The sequence below is a fragment of the Lactuca serriola genome, chromosome 5 (assembly GCF_051521515.1).
Source record: "Lactuca serriola cultivar US96UC23 chromosome 5, Lser_US96UC23_V15, whole genome shotgun sequence".
Lineage (NCBI taxonomy): Eukaryota > Viridiplantae > Streptophyta > Magnoliopsida > Asterales > Asteraceae > Lactuca > Lactuca serriola.
Genome location: NC_136412.1, coordinates 49520190 through 49536656, shown reverse-complemented (window position 1 = coordinate 49536656; position 16467 = coordinate 49520190). Strand labels below are relative to the sequence as shown.

The 16467-nt window shown below is 40.1% G+C and overlaps 1 protein-coding gene across 1 annotated transcript; it reads left to right on the top strand.

Annotated features, from left to right (window-relative positions):
• The first annotated feature begins 11270 nt into the window (after positions 1-11270).
• On the top strand, positions 11271-12130 carry LOC145052452 (cytochrome C oxidase biogenesis Cmc1-like protein). The gene has a single exon (XM_079000278.1). The coding sequence runs from the start codon at positions 11384-11386 to the stop codon at positions 11654-11656; it is 273 nt and encodes a 90-aa protein (XP_078856404.1). The 5' UTR covers positions 11271-11383; the 3' UTR covers positions 11657-12130.
• Positions 12131-16467: the final 4337 nt, after the last annotated feature.

Genomic DNA, 16467 nt, shown 5'->3' with positions numbered 1-16467 from the left:
GTTTATTTTAGGAAGGATGCCTAAAATCTTTTTATGTGCTAAATGATTTGTGTTATAGCTATAATGATGCTATTATTCGTTCGGATCTATGGTCTGTTGCCGACCGGATCTGGAAACCTTATGTGTGTAGGATTCTAAGTGTATGATTACGAGATTATAACTAACATGTAAACATTTCGAAGTGATAAGGAGATTTATACGTGTATCGTAAATAAATCTTTCTTATCTTAAATTCTCGCCTGGTACACCGAACTTCTGCTTGGGTGTACTAAACATTATCGTGAAGACTCGTAGAGAATTGAGTAGATGGAGGAAATGAAAAGTTTATGATAGTGAATGATACCTATCAAAAGATATCGTAAGAGTGGTATCTTGCCTTTAGAATATGTCTAATAAAATAACGGAACGTTTAGAGGGGTACAGTACGTCTGAAGTACACCTCCGATTGGCAGGATGATGGAATGGTTGGTGTAATTCTTGAACTTATTCCATCGTCTGGAATTTCCATCACCAACCAAGTTGAAGTAGAATTGATGATTGAAGATACTCGTAGAAGTAGTCCTAGAAGAGTCTAGGAAAATTTTATGATTAATTGGACACATTCGTATGTGTTAAATTGTTTTGTGATTTTAGGATTTGGGGACTGCGAGACAGTACTTGGGACGACTATGAGTAGGTGTGAATAGTAGTAGAGATCTATACTACTGGAATGTAACATCCCAAAAATACGAGTCAAAATTTCATTTTTAAAACAGGTACTTAGCAAAACTTATAGGAATAAATCATTCAATGATCATATCATTTCACAAAAGATGTTGCATGTCGGAAAAACATTGTTATAAACATAAAAGTGTCAGAGTACAATTCCCCAGGAAGATATCATAATGCGGAATACAAAGGATGTGTGTGATGTACCGCTACCGCGCCAGCTCTTTCCCCTTCGAAGAAGAGGTACCCGAAACCAAAACTGAAAACTGTAAGCACGAAGCTTAGTGAATTCCCCCAACATACCACATACCATACAATCACATATCATGCATACTGTCGGGCAATTCTGGGGTGCCCGACCTACCCGGTACGGCCATTCTGGGGTGCCGACCTACCCGTGTCAAGCCGTTCTGGGGTGCTGACTACCCATCGATCCTAACAACCGATCCTCGGGGACTATTTCACCCCCTACTGGTACTATCACATATATTGTAACATAACACATTATCAGACATATTTGGGGTGTCCGATCTACCCTCCGGTCCTAACGGCCGAAACTTTGGGACTATTCCCTGCTATTACCACTATCACATATAACATATCATGCCAGCATATAAACGTATTATCACATACTATACGACATATCTGGGGTGTCTGACCTACCCTTCGGTCCTGACAACCGAACTCTACTACTATCACATATACATATCATGCCAACATATAACATATCAGGTAGTAGCAAACCTAGATGTTATCACAAAGACAATCATCTAACATACAACTCCTACTGGTGGGCCGGCATTGTGGCCGTAGACCCACCGCTACTGGAAGATAACTCACCTCAAAGTAGCTGCTGATCGGTGTGGGAACTAACTGTCTTCTGTTGCTGCTGGTGCTCCGGAAATCCTCTGGCTAATAATTCCCACAAAACACTTAGTCAAATATTGCTAACCGACCAAGAGTCAAAGTCAAATTCAACTGCCAGTTGACCTGACTCACCGAGTCCATGAACAACTCCCCGAGTCCATGCGAGCAGACTCCCCACTCGCTTCCAGATCCTTATCCGAACATCCTTTATGAGGATTTGGGGTTTCTGGGACTAAGGGAACACGTTAGATTGCTAATCCTACGTGAAAACACGAAGGGTTGGACTTCTGGCACTTAAACCCTTCGTACACAATAACAGTTCATGCAACTCGCCGATTTTGAAGAACAACTCGTCGAGTACCAGGCAATCTTCATAGGATTCGCCGAGTTGTTCATCCAACTCGCCGAGTCTAAGGCCGTATTCATAGAACTCATCGAGTTCCACCTTGGGACTTGCCGAGTCCCTTGACCCATTTCCCATAGGAGCCAAATCTGAGACATGCAACTCTTCAAACCCACAGATCTATGATCCTAGGGCATGCTTAACACGTAAAGTTGCAAACTTTACGTGCATGCATGGTCGTATAAGCTCAAAAATGGAATTCTAAGCTCTTTAAGAGGTCATGCACTCCATGGGGTCCTTAATCACTTCAACCACATCAACTTTATGCTTCTAACACGTCCATAAAGTCTAGATCTGAAGTCCTTTCGGATTATTAAGCACAAACACATGGGGTTTGGTGTTTTAGGGCTTGCAAACCACCAAATTGGGACAAAATGGGATCTAAAGAACTATAGATCAAGGTAGAGACTTTACTACCTGAATGAAAGCTTCTCCCAAAGTAGATTTCGGATCTACTCCCTCTCTTGCACTCATCAAACTCTTCTCTTCTTCTTCTAAGCTCCAATTCCCTTCACCAAGCAAGGACTCACTCACAAGCACAAAATGGGGGACTAGGGACTCTCACTACAGCTCTCTGGAAGTGTTAAGGATAAGGGGCCGAGTTAATGTGCTTAAATAGGGTAACAATGCTCGGGTTAGGGTTTTTTCCCAAACAGGGCCTACTCACAGAGTCGGGATACCGACTCGCCGAGTCCACGGCTCGGACCCCGTGTCCCATCTCGCTCCTACTCGGCGAGTTGGTCCTTCAACTCGCCGAGTGCAAGGCAAAATGCAAAAAAAATTAAGATTTTAAAATTACAAGAAGTACGTACCGGGAACCAAGTGCTACAAATCTCCCCCACTTATTTTAGACTTTGTCCTCTAAGTCTACTGCTCGATCCTGAAATAGCTTGGGGTAGTGCTCCATCATTTCTTCCACCAGTTCCCAAGTCCACTCTGATCCCTTCCGATGCTGCCATTGCACCTTTACGAGTTCCACCCTCTTGTTCCTAAGATCCTTCGACTTCCGGTCTAGGATTGCGATTGGGCGCTCAATGTAATTCAGGCTGTCATCAACATGTATATCTTCTAGCAGCACCACCGCTGAATCATCTACTAGGCACTTCCGCAGCTGGGAGACATGGAAGGTGCTGTGGATCGGTCTGAGCTCGGCTGGCAGATCCAGCTTATATGCCACCTTGCCCAACCGGGCTACAACCCTGAACGGACTAATGTATCTCGGGCCCAACTTGCCCCCGCCTCCTGAATCGAATGACGCCTTTCCAAGGCGACACTTTCAGGAGAACCATATCCCCGACCTGGAACTCCAGGTCTGATCGACGCTTGTCGGCATAACTTTTCTGCCGAATCTGCGCAGTCTGAAGCCTGCTCCAAACCTGTTGGATTCTCTTGGTCGTCTTGAGCACCACCTCGGTGCTCCCCATGACCCTCTGGCCAACTTCACCCCAACATATCGGTGTCCTACACCTCCGACCGTACAACATCTCGAAGGGAGGACGGTCAATACTCGCATGGTAGTTGTTGTTGTACGAGAACTCAGCCAAGGGAAGATAGGTATCCCAGCTACCACCAAAGTCTAGCACGCATGCCCGCAACATATCCTCCAAGGTCTGGATGATCCGCCCACTCTGACCATCCGTCTGCGGGTGAAAGGCGGTGCTAAAGTGCAGACGAGTGCCCAACTTATCATGAAACTTCTTCCAAAACCTGGAAGTGAACCGCACATCTCGATCTGATATCACTGACACTGGCACCCCGTGCCGCGCCACTATCTCTCTGATGTAGATATCGGCCAACTTTTCGGCCGAGATACTTTCCTGAATCGGAATAAAATGGGCGCTCTTGGTCAATCGATCCACAATGACCCAAATCGAATCTACTCCTCGCGTCGTCCAGGGAAGCTTTATGATAAAATCCATTGTAATATCCTCCCATTTCCACAACGGGATATCCAACGGTCGCATCTTGCCGTGCGGTCTCTGATGCTCGGCTTTGACCTTCCTGCAGGTCAAACACCGCTCGACGTACCATGCCACATCCCGCTTCATGCAGGGCCACCAATAGTCTAGGCGAAGATCCCGATACATCTTCGTCACCCCTTGATGAATAGAAAATTGGGATTTGTGCGCCTCCTCCATCAAGATCTGGTGCATGCCTCCGTGATATGGCACCCACACCCTACGGTGTAGTGTCAATAACCATCGGCTATCATAATCGAAGGAGGTGACTTGACCCACTATTCGCTCACTCTTCCGATGTTCCTCCTTCATAGCCTCCTGCTGAGCTTCCCGAATCTGCTCCAACAGGGGAGTCACCACAGTCATCCTCATGCAAATATCCCTGATTGGCGCTGCCTTGCGGCTAAGCACATCGGCCACCACATTGGCCTTCCCCGGGTGATAAAGGATCTCGCAATCAAAATCCTTCACCACGTCCAACCACCGACGCTGCCTCATGTTCAGATTCGGCTGATCCATGAGGTACCTCAAACTCTTGTGGTCCGTGTAAATGGTACATCGAACCCCGTAGAGGTAATGCCGCCAAATATTGAGGGCGAAAACCACCGCCCCCAACTCTAAATCATGTGTCGGGTAGATCGCCTCATGAGGCTTCAGCTGCCTCGAGGCATAAGCAATGACATGCCCCCCCTACATCAATATTGCGACTAAGCCTGAGATCAACGCATCAAAGTATACCACAAAATCCTCTACACCCTCGGGCAGGGCTAAGATCGGCGCCTCGCACAATCTCTGCCTCAGAATCTCGAAAGCTGTCTGCCGCTCAGGCCCCTATCGAAAGACCACGACTTTCCTAGTCAACTGTGGCAGGGGAATGGCTATCTTGGAGAAATCCTGAATGAATCTCCGATAGTATCCTGCCAATCCTAGGAAACTCCGAATCTCGGATGGAGACTTCAGAACCTCCCATCTCATCACGGCCTCCACCTTGGCCGGGTCTACTGAAATCCTGTTCTAGTTGACGAGGTGCCCAAGAAACTGCACCTCGCGCAACCAAAAATCACATTTGGAGAACTTGGCGTACAAGCTCTGCCTCCTCAAGGTCTCTAAAACCTCTCTCAGATGCTCCTCGTGCTCCTCCTACGTCTTGGAATAAACCAAGATGTCATCAATGAAAACTATCACAGACTGATCTAGCATCGGTCTACACACGCGGTTCATGAGGTCCATGAACGCGGCAAGAGCATTGGTGAGTCCAAACGGCATCACCACGAACTCATAATGGCCATAGCGCGTCCGAAACGCGGTCTTCTATACATCCTCATCTCTAACCCTCATCTAATGAGAACCTGAACGCAAATCGATCTTGGAGAACCAAGATGCTCCCTGCAACTGATCAAAGAGGTCATCAATCCTCGGGAGTGGGTAACGGTTCTTCAATGTTACCTTATTCAGCTCCCGGTAATCTATACACATCCGATGCGACCCGTCCTTCTTTTTTACAAACAGGATCGGGGCTTCCCAGGGTGAACTGTTCGGTCGAATAAACCCCTTGTCTAGTAGCTCCTGCAGCTGTGTAGACAACTCCTGCATCTCGAGAGGAGCCAACCGATAGGGTGCCTTGGCTATCAGAGCCGCACCAGGAACTAGGTCGATCCTGAACTCCACCTGACGCTTCGGAGGTATTCCAGGAAGCTCCTCCGGGAACACATCAGCGTAGTCTCGCACCACTGGAACCTCGCTCACCGTCGCCTTACCCGTCTCCCGGGTATCCATAACATACGCGACATATCCCGCGCAACCCTGCTGAAGGTAGCGCCTAGCTCTCGCTGTTGAACATACTATAGGTCCACGTTGTGGCCTCTCGTCGTGGATCACCAACTCTCCCCCGCTTGGGGTCCTGACCCGCACTAGCTGCTGTGCGCAATCTATCACCGCCCCATTGGGGCTCAACCAATCCATGCCTATAATCACCTTGTTCCCCCGCAAAGGGATGGGAACCAAATCCACCAAATAGCGCTCCTCAAATAACCTTAGGACACAATCCTTGAATACTACTGACGCTCGCACCGATCGATCATCGGCAATCTCTACCTCTAAAGGGCAATCCAACATGCCCGAAGACTCAGTAAACCTCTTGCTAAGCGCAAGGGAAACAAATCATCGGGTGGCACCCAAGTCAAACAACACCTGGATAGGAATACCATTCACATGGAACGATCCTAACGCATATATGGTGGTTTTCGAGGCCAACACAAATAATAACCCTAAATATTACACACTAAAATAGTGTATAGTGGTAAAGGGATCGAATCCACGGAGATTGGTTCAATTTATAACTCTATAAAAAATCTCTTTGTAAAAATACTTGTAAAATGACAATAAAAATAAACTGGGGGGTTTTGGTGTTTTGAAATACTTGAAACAAACTAGAATTAACTATGATTTAAATAGACAAATGCAACAAAAATAAGAGTTTGATGTAAAATCAATAAGAGAGAGATGGTTGACTTAAAGTTTCCTCACTTTGACTTTTGATGAACATATCATTAGAATCCAATGGTGCAATACTTTGATTTAAATCCTTAATTTGGCTATAGTAATCCAAGGAGCTTGAGATTACCTAGACTTTTCTTAATTGTTGAAATGGCTAGAGAAGCTCATAACAATTTCCGTAGTCAAAGTCACTAATTCCAAGTAGCATGTAATTAGTGAAAGTCAACTAGCATTAAGAACCAAAAAGTCACCAAATCCAAGAGGGGTCAAATGCTTTCACCACCATGTTGGAGGAAATGTTTTTATGATTGTGTGAAGCAAAAACAACACAAAAATCATTTGTTGCTTGCTAATTTGAGGATCCTTTACTTAATCAAGAAATTAGCCAACTAATCACCACAAACACATTTAAACTCATGAACTAAAACATACAAGTAGTGATAAGATGTTAAAACACAAAACATTCCCTTAAAGATTTAAGAACATGATGTTCATGGATTCTTCAACATTCAACAAAATTTCAAAGGATTAACCAAAAGTCAACCAAGATTAGTTTAGCCAAGCATGGCTAAACTCAAAGAAACAAAGTTAGAGAAAATTGTACCAAACATTAAGCAAGAATCAAGAGGTAAAAATATGATGTTCTTCAAGTGTTCTTGGCCTTCAAAAGTCTTCAAAACTCCAGAGAGAATCTCCAAAAATCGGATGTCCAAGAGTCTCCAAAAGATGGGCACCAACCTTCCTCAAATAGCCTTCCAAATGGATTTCCGAAATTACCCCTGCAGAGCCTTGCCCGACCCGCGTGCTGCTGCGCGGGTGGGTTGCGCGGGTGGTGCCTGACATGGGCTTCTTTGAGATTTTGGGCCTCCAAAGCATATCCCACTAGCCCAGATCGAATCCAATCACCTCCTAGCCCATTTTCTTCAAGTTTTTCTTCATTTTAAGCCCAATTTGACCTCTCCAAATCCTCCAAAGCTCGTGCACTCACCCAATTAACAATCTACGCATGCTTGAATAAACTCCCGCATCTTGCAAATTTAAAGTTTATTTCTCTCCAAGCCTTCAAATAATCATCAAGCACGCTCCATGCATCATTTCCACAATCACCACGCCTAACATCCTTTTTGTCTACCAAATCTCATCGCTTCCCATACGTCCCGAACACTCCCGCTCCGCTAGACCCAAAAACCTGCAATTATGCTCACAAGATTCGAAAGTACCCAAAGTAGTCATGAAATAACAAAAGGGAAAATATGCATGGAAATTATCTAAATTAAGAATGAAATATGCTAAAATAAACTATAAAAAGAAGTAAACAAAACTAACTATCAATATACACAGAGCACATATCAATATCATAACATCATAAAAATAAAGTAGAGGGAAAGAATCATACCCGTCACCACATCGGGTGCGGCGCGTGCCTCCTCTGCCGTCAGCTGAAACGCCCGGCTCCTCACCATTGGACATATACTGCATACTGCACCAGGCCATAGCCCGAAACACATAATCATACCAACCAACATAAACACATATACTGCATACTGCACCAGGCCATAGCCCGAAACACATAATGAATAAAACCTGTCTGAGCCACGAAGGCATCAAACACACTAACTGCTACATCGGACCGAAGCCCGGAACTACTGCTAACTAGTCGGGCCGGCATTGTGGCCGTAGACCCGTTCCAACTGGAAGGAAACTCACCTCGTGTACTGGCTGCTAAATGAACTGCTCTGGAAACTGTCTGCTGCTGCTCCGGTATCTCCCCGGCTACAATTTCCATAATTACACTCAATTAATTACTGATAACTGTACTGAGGGTAAAATGACTATTTTACCCCTAGTCAAAGTCAACCTCCTGGTCAAAGTCAACTTCCCGTTGACCAGACTCGCCGAGTTAGGACGCAGACTCACCGAATGCTTCCTTTACTGACTCTAATTTCTACTCACCGAGTCCCTCTTTCACTCACTGATTTACTCCGAACACTCGACTCAAAGAAAGACGGGTACTCGCGACTCGACTCGCCGAGTCGAAGGAACTACTCGCCGAGTCTGACGAACTACTCGTCGAGTTGTAACGTGCAGACTCCATATACTGCTTTTGAAACCGCTCTATGGTTCCCAACTCGTAGATCTAAAATCTTAGACTCATTTGAACACGTAAAGTTGCTAACTTTACGTGTAACTACGAAGGAATGAAGCCATTGATCTTTGATACACTTTATTTGGGAACACTCATCCAACTCGCCGAGTTGTTCATGCAACTCGTCGAGTTCTAAGGCAAACTTCATCGGACTCGCCAAGTTGTTCTTCCAACTCTCCGAGTCGACGGCTATCTTCATACCACTCGCCGAGTCAGCCTGGGGACTCGCCGAGTTCTTTCAGTCCTTTTTCCATACAGCTCCGATCTGAGCCATGCAGTTGATTCCAATCATGGATCTGGACTTCTAGGGCATGCTTTTCACGTAAAGTTGCTAACTTTACGTGCATGCATGCCTTTAAAGGCTTCATATGACCAAAATAAGCTCTTAATGGGGTTCTAGGCTCAATAGGGACTTCAATCACAATCACAACCAAAACTTTATACTTCTAGCATGCCATGAGTGTCCAGATCTAAAGTATAACCCGTCCTTAAGGCCTAATCATAGAGAATTTGGGGTTTTACAGTCTTAGAACCCACAAATTAGGGACAACATAGATCTATATGATCAAAAGCCAAGGTATAGAATTGAATACCAGAAAAGATGACCAATAGAGTGTACAATCCGGATCTACTTCCTCTTTCTTAGACTCTCCAACTTCCACCTTCTCCTTCTTACTCCAAAGGTGCCTTTACAAGCAATGAACACACACACACACACTAAGAACGGCTAGGGTTTTGCTATCAGATGCTCTGGGTGAAAAGGGACGAGTTAGGCGCATAAGGAAGTTTAAATAGGTCCAAAACCCTGAAATTAGGGTTTCCTCCAGACAGGCAAACTCGCCGAGTCCAGCGTATGGACTCGCTAAGCAGCCGGCTAAATACGCGTGTTCATCCCGTCTCTACTCGGCGAGTTGGGCAACGGACTCGCCGAGTTCTCCTAAAAAATGGAAACACTTATTTAAATACATAACGGGAATGGGGCGTTACACCTTTTGTGCATTTTAGTCACCTAAAAATCATCTCTTGTAGATGCCATCTACCAAACCCCAAAATTCTTGACTTTTTCCTCGCAATAATAACCATTTCTCCCTCCTCCCTCTTCGTCGTTGGTCGACACTGCTTCATCTTGAGCTGCCTTTGCGTCCTCTACGTCGCAGGAATCTGCTCGCCGCCGGTATTGTTTTGAATATTTATTTTTTTGCTGAAATAGTTCTGAAATGTTAGAAATTATTCTGAATCCATTTTTTTTTGTTATGATCTCGTGTTTTTTTGGGTTTGTTTTGTTTTGTTGCTGAAATGTGGTATGTGTTTGCTCAAAGAAACTTGTTGTATGTTGGATACCACCATCTGTTGAACACAATGAATCAATCACCATTTGCTTCCATCATAAAATAGAACTGGAGAATTTGCATCAGACTTTTTTCCTTGGAACTAAATCTTGTTAATAACATGTTATTTAGTATGTTTCAAAACTATCAATTATGTCATAATGTAATCGTAATTCTTTAAAAGATTGGTATTTTATTTGTTGTTCATTTTATTTGGTAAAATGACAATTTTTTAAACAGAAAGGTAAAATGATAATTTAAGAGATTCATTATTTGAGAGGTATTGAATCATTTAGATCTGGATAATTGTGAGGATGCCAAAATGCAAGCTAATCACATCGATTAACTTGCTAGGGTGTTTCTATGTATGTTCATAGTTTTATATTGCAGCGATTGATTCGAGAGAAGTTTATGGTTTTAAACGTCTTTCATAAGTAATTCTTTAGTTAAAAGGTTAATTCTTGAGTTGATCCTTCGAATTGTGTTTTGTTTTAGCTTTTTCTGCTACCACATGTTGGTAATGTATTTGAAAATGTTTTTTTTTTTTGCTATTTTCTTTTATGTTGTCAGATTTGTGCACATATTTTATTTTTTTCTCTTGGAAATTGTTGCTTGGGGCCATAGTGGCCTAACTTGATCTTTTATATTATTATGTATTCCAGTTTTCCAATTATGATTGTTTTATGAGATTTCATTCGGGTAACAAGCATTGGGAAAATTTTGTAGGAAGTGTGGGACTCATAGTTATGAAGACCATCAGGGTGTTGTAGCTGGGGTAGAACAAGATATACATAGTTTTTTCAATAAACGTAAGCAAAAATTTGTGATCTCGGAATTATAAATCATCTATTTGACCGGTAAAATCAGCTTTCGTTTTTATATGTTACCTATCAATCAAAATATACTTGCAAATTATTATATTATACTTTCGTTATAAAAGTATTAGTTCATTATTAAAGTAAACTTACTGATTATTGACTAAAGGGGTGCTGACTTATTTTTTTGAGGGGCAAAAGTTCTTTTACAAAATGTCAAAGTTTTTCTGACTTTTCCAAAAAATCAATTTTTCTTATATCAAAATTCAAAAGTAGCTTCTAAAATCATTTTACCAAACGTTTTTACATTTTATTTTTTCCAAAAAGAACTTTTATCTCTAAAAAAGATAAGCCAAATATCCTCGTTTTGGACGTTATGGAAGCTAGTATTTGTTAGAGAGTAGTTAGTTTTTAATCATGGTTAAGCAAGTTAACCAGCGCTGTTAGTATTCAGTTAGATTTACGTTAGCTTCCAATGCGTAGTTAGTCTTTGTATATATTTGACTAGTTTTACAGATGAATGAGATAACGAATATTTCATCTTATTCATTCCATTTCTCTTTTACTTCGATATTACTGGTTTTATAAAAACGTGTATTCCTCTTGTTTTATGTTTTCTAAAATCAGAAAATATGTTTTGCACATAGCGAACAAAACGAAACATGTCAGGTGAGGTGCCGCCGGAGTGCGATCGACTTCACCGGGCGTTGCTGCAGTGCCATCAACGAGTCCCTAGTGGTCCATCTCGTGAAGCGGCCTGCCGCCACCTCAATCGTTCCCTTGCTGAATGCATGATTGCATTCATCTGCCCTGATGAGTCATCGGCCGTAAAGACCCTTTGTCGCAATAAAGGGACTTCTCTCAAGCGGTCTCAGTGCCAACAAGCCCAGATCTCTCTCGCTGCTTGCATCTCTTTTCATCAAGATCCATCCTAACATATCAAAGCCCTAATCCCAAATTTTTGCTTCTCATTCTTCGCTAGGTCAGTGGTTCATCCTCGGTTGAAAAAGAGGAAAAAATTTTTAGCTATTTCCCTAATTTTGTAAGTATTCTCTGCACTCCGTTTGGTTATTCATATATCAATCTTTTGTGATTGAATGATTTACACTGCTGCAATAGAACCACAATTAGGGGCTACCACTATTAGGGCTGGTCAGATACTCGTGATCTTTCCCTTGATCTTTCCTGAATTCCAGATGCTATAATGATATTGAAATCTTAATTTTTTGATGTAACGTTCTAAATTATAACTAGGCATGAGCGCAAGTGGTAGTTTGAGTTTATCATTGTGCTAATTTATTATATTCTAAGTTTATTGATGTAAATTGAGATAATGTATACGACAATGATCTTTTCCTTGTTGATGAAATAAGATAATGATCCCTGTGATTCAGTCGTTTATCAGCAAATCTTTCCATCTTTTAGTATAGCTACAACTCATGTTTGATTCAGTGCATCTCATTAGCCCAAAAGACTCCTCATACATTAAATGAGTTAAAAAAAGGACAAAATAGAATATAAAAAGATCAAAGGTGAGATTGCTTATCTTTTTCATAGACTTTTTAACAACTTACTTTTCTATATTCATTTTTAAATGCAAGGTACTTTCATTTTCTTAAATTTTCCTGATGAATTTTGATGGCGGAAACTGTGTTGTACATATAATTGTTTTCTTTGGAATGACATCAAACAAGTTAGAATCCATTTGTAGGTTTGTGATTTTGTTTTATTTTTGGTGATTAATTTGCTTTAATCAATCTTCAAAAGTGTGAATGTTGTTTTATTAGGTGTAACGCTATGCTATAATAGAGAATTAAAGAAAGTATGTTGTTTTAGGTTGTATTGCTTTTAAGGTTTGATGCAATAAATAACATTGTACTTTTATTTATCTAAGTTTTGGGGACAAATCTTTTTAAAATGTTCATGAATTTTAAATTTGTCTTAAAGTTGAAAATTGAGTTAGAGAAGTGTTATATGTCGACTGAATAATCCACCCAAGTTGAATAAGGTTTGGTTTAATCTGTTTCCAGCTATAACTAGGATATCTTCAAATTTACAGGAAAATTTTAACATTAAAAAAGTATGTGTATATGCCTGTATGTGTTACTGTGTGAGTGTATGTATGTATGTATGTATGTGATTTCTTTCATCATTGTTTCTATGTACAACAATTGTGTTTTTTACTTTTTATATAGTCAAATAGTCTAAAACACGTTTCTTTATAGCTTTAGTGTCTCCATCAAATAGTCTAGACCAATTTAATGAGGGACCGTTTTTGCCTTTTTGGGTTTTCCTACATTACGGATCTTTTATTAGATATCATCAAAGTATTCCTAATTAAAACAATGTACTTTCTAAAAGGATCATTTATGCATATGAATGTTTCTTAATTACAACAATGTACTTTCGTAAAGGATCATTTTTGTAATTACTATTTGATTCATTACCATTTTTGTATGATACATGGACCATTTATGTATATTTTTTTTAAATATACAATGACCATTTTGCTATATCAAGCTTCTTACATGAATGATTTATTCATTAATATTTCTATTTTCTGGTCTAAGTATTAATATTAATGGATACAAAAGAGATCACGCTCATTAGCCTAATAGTAGAGGACTAAAGTTATTAATATTACATAAAGAGGTTATAACATTAATATACATGATCTGTTGAATTTTATTGAGAAACTCATCCGACTTTGATACAATGAAACCAAAATATTAAACGTGAATAATATAAACACGTGTTGATTACGAATACACAAGGATGTAAAATGAACAAGACCGGAACCGAAAGAACCAAAAACCGATTAAGGAGTAAATGGGGAACCAGTAAATGGGGAACCGAGAGCTGGAGTGAATACAACTAACCGGTTCGGTTTAGTTTTACTAGGAAATGTGTTATATAAGAAGGTGTTTGGTACCGGAACCGGCCCGAACCGTACCGAAACCGAAAATTGAAATTGTTGAATTGGGGAAAGCGGAAATCGGACCAAACCACTTTCCAGCTGGTTCTGGTTCGATTATTTGGTTAACAACCTTCCACTTTAAGGATTTAATCCATTAAGTCCAGAAGCTCCAAATCTCATATCTGAATTACACAATGGTCTTAATGGATAAAGTTTTCAACTTTATCTATTCCAATTAGTTAATCAAGCAAGATCTTAAACCCTAAGTGTAATACCCCGCTTTCACATTCCAATAAAATTCAATATAAACCATTGTTTATAAAATTCGAAGTAGAGATATATTACTTTTAGCCAAAGTTATCACACCCTCGGCCGGCGGCGGAATCACTGGGAGGCGCGACATTAGGACGTTGGATCACAAATATTGAACATACATTGAACAATACAAAACAAGATGTGACATAAATATTACTTCCATTATAAAATAACATTACATCGAGACATATCTGGAAGTACTATTACACTAACAATTCTAATGCAAAATGTGTTTTAACAGTTAGGCATAAAGATAAACGCTAACGGGCTTCTGGTACTTTCATCGATCATTCGTTGCTTCAGGGTGTACTAGGAATACATGTAATTTTGTAAGGGTCGACGTAATGTTGGTGAATTCACAAGTTTTATATCTTAAAATGTTTTGTAGGATTTTACTATATAATAGATTATATGCACTATTATTATCCTAAACTCGCATCTATGAGTTAGTTAGGAACTCCTTATAGTGGGTATTGCCCTTCCAAAGGTAGGTTAACAGGGTATCATCCTATCCAACCTATTTAACTATATGATCATGACTTTCCTTTTGTCTAATGTTCTTAGTATTATTACGTATAATTGTATGTACTGCTTATCAAATTAAGGCGCGATAGACAATGTTAACATGAGTTCCTCATAATTGTTATCCGGATCTAACTAATACCATGTACGATGATTTTATAATCGTTATGATTTTATACAAATAATAACTATCTCGTACAGGTTCTAATTTTGGCCTTCTCTGTCTCAAATTCTTGCTTTGAGTAGTACTATGTTTCTCCTTTTGGTGACTTCTCCCAAAAGTCGACTGTTCTCATCGTAGTTTTTGACGTTGTAACTTTGTGTGCGCGGTTGATTTTTAAATTTTACAAAATCATATCTAATTCATACAGAGTCAGATTTTCCTAAATTTTATATTTCCAGGACCGCGTCGACGTGTACTTTCTAAGTTATATATATATATATATATATATATATATATATATATATATATATATATATATATATATATATATATATATATATATATATATGCTTTGGCTAATTATGAAATGTGACGCCTTATATTTCTATCCTAGATTGACTAATATTTAGTCTAGTACATTTGTCATGTTAACGATCACTGATAATTTTCAGAATTTGTCACAAAAGTAACCATCATAAACCTGTAGGAAACACCAATATGAATTTTGTAGATATACAGAACGTTAGAATCTGACTTCGTATGGAGAAGTTATGACTGTTTGAAGTTTTGCGTTCAATCTTATACAAACAAAGTGCGTCGGAAATTATGAATCGGGGATAGATTACTTATTAGCCTAAGTAATCTAAACGAAATTCATAGTAATCATAAAAGTGAGAGTGTGGATATAGAAAACGTCCAAATCTGACTTCACATGAGGAAGTTATGATTTTTCGAAGTTTCAGGGCAGCAATATTTGACATAGAAACCAAAATGGAGAATGGTTGATTGTTAGGAAAAACAATCTAAACGAGAGTTGAAGATCTCGTCAATATCTATCTGTCGATATAAAGACAGTCGAGAACCGATGTCGTATGGAAGAGTTATGATTTTTACATGGACTTTAACAGTTTCAGTATGTTAAAAATATAACTTTAAAAATAGAGTTAAAATTAGCCGACAGAGTCTAAATGAAAGTTGTATTGCTCATCGATAACTACGTGTGGATATAAAGAGCGTCAAAAACGGAGATCGTATGAAGAAGATGTAACGCCCGTAGATTAGGGTTAGTCAATTTAAGGACAATAAGCGTCAAAAATGACTTTTTGATGGAAGATTATTTTGAAGGAATAATCTTAATTAAGTTGTAGTATATGTTATAAGGATTTCGTACATATAAAGAACGCCGAAATCCGAGTTATAACGAAGAAGTTATGATCTGTCGAAGTTTCGCAATAGAACCGACACGACACAACTCGACGTTAATAGTGAATTTACGATAGAGCGATATTTGGATTTAGCGATCTAAACGAAAGATGTAGATTATGTTAAACCGAGAGCGTGCATAAAAAGAACGCTCAAATCTGACTTCGTATGAGGAAGTTATGATTTTCCGAAGTTTCGACTTAGCGGTATGCAGCCCGAATACTCGAATATGAGATCGAGTGATTTTTATCCGAAACAATCTAAACGAGAATCGAATATCTCGTCGATAGTAGTCCAACGGTGAAAAGACAGACGAAAACGGACTTCGGATGAAGAAGTTATGAATTTCTAATGGAGTTTTCATGTCCCGGCCTACTAAAAATAATATAAAAGTAATATATTTATAATATATTTAAAATAAATTCAAAATTAGCCGACGAAGTCTAAATGAAAGTTGTAGATCTTGTTTTTGCCTACGCGTCGATATAAAGAACGTCGAATACGAAGTTCGTATGCGAAAGTTATGAATTTCTGAAGTTCGGGGCGCGAACCCCAAAGTTGTGTCAGTGGCCACGACGTGGAAACAGTGCCCACGACGTGGCATGTTTTCTGACGCCTCCTGGAGT

What these genes read in the sequence shown, in the direction of transcription:
- LOC145052452 (XM_079000278.1), top strand. Translation starts at nt 11,384, where the DNA reads ATGTCAGGTGAGGTGCCGCCGGAGTGCGATCGACTTCACCGGGCGTTG.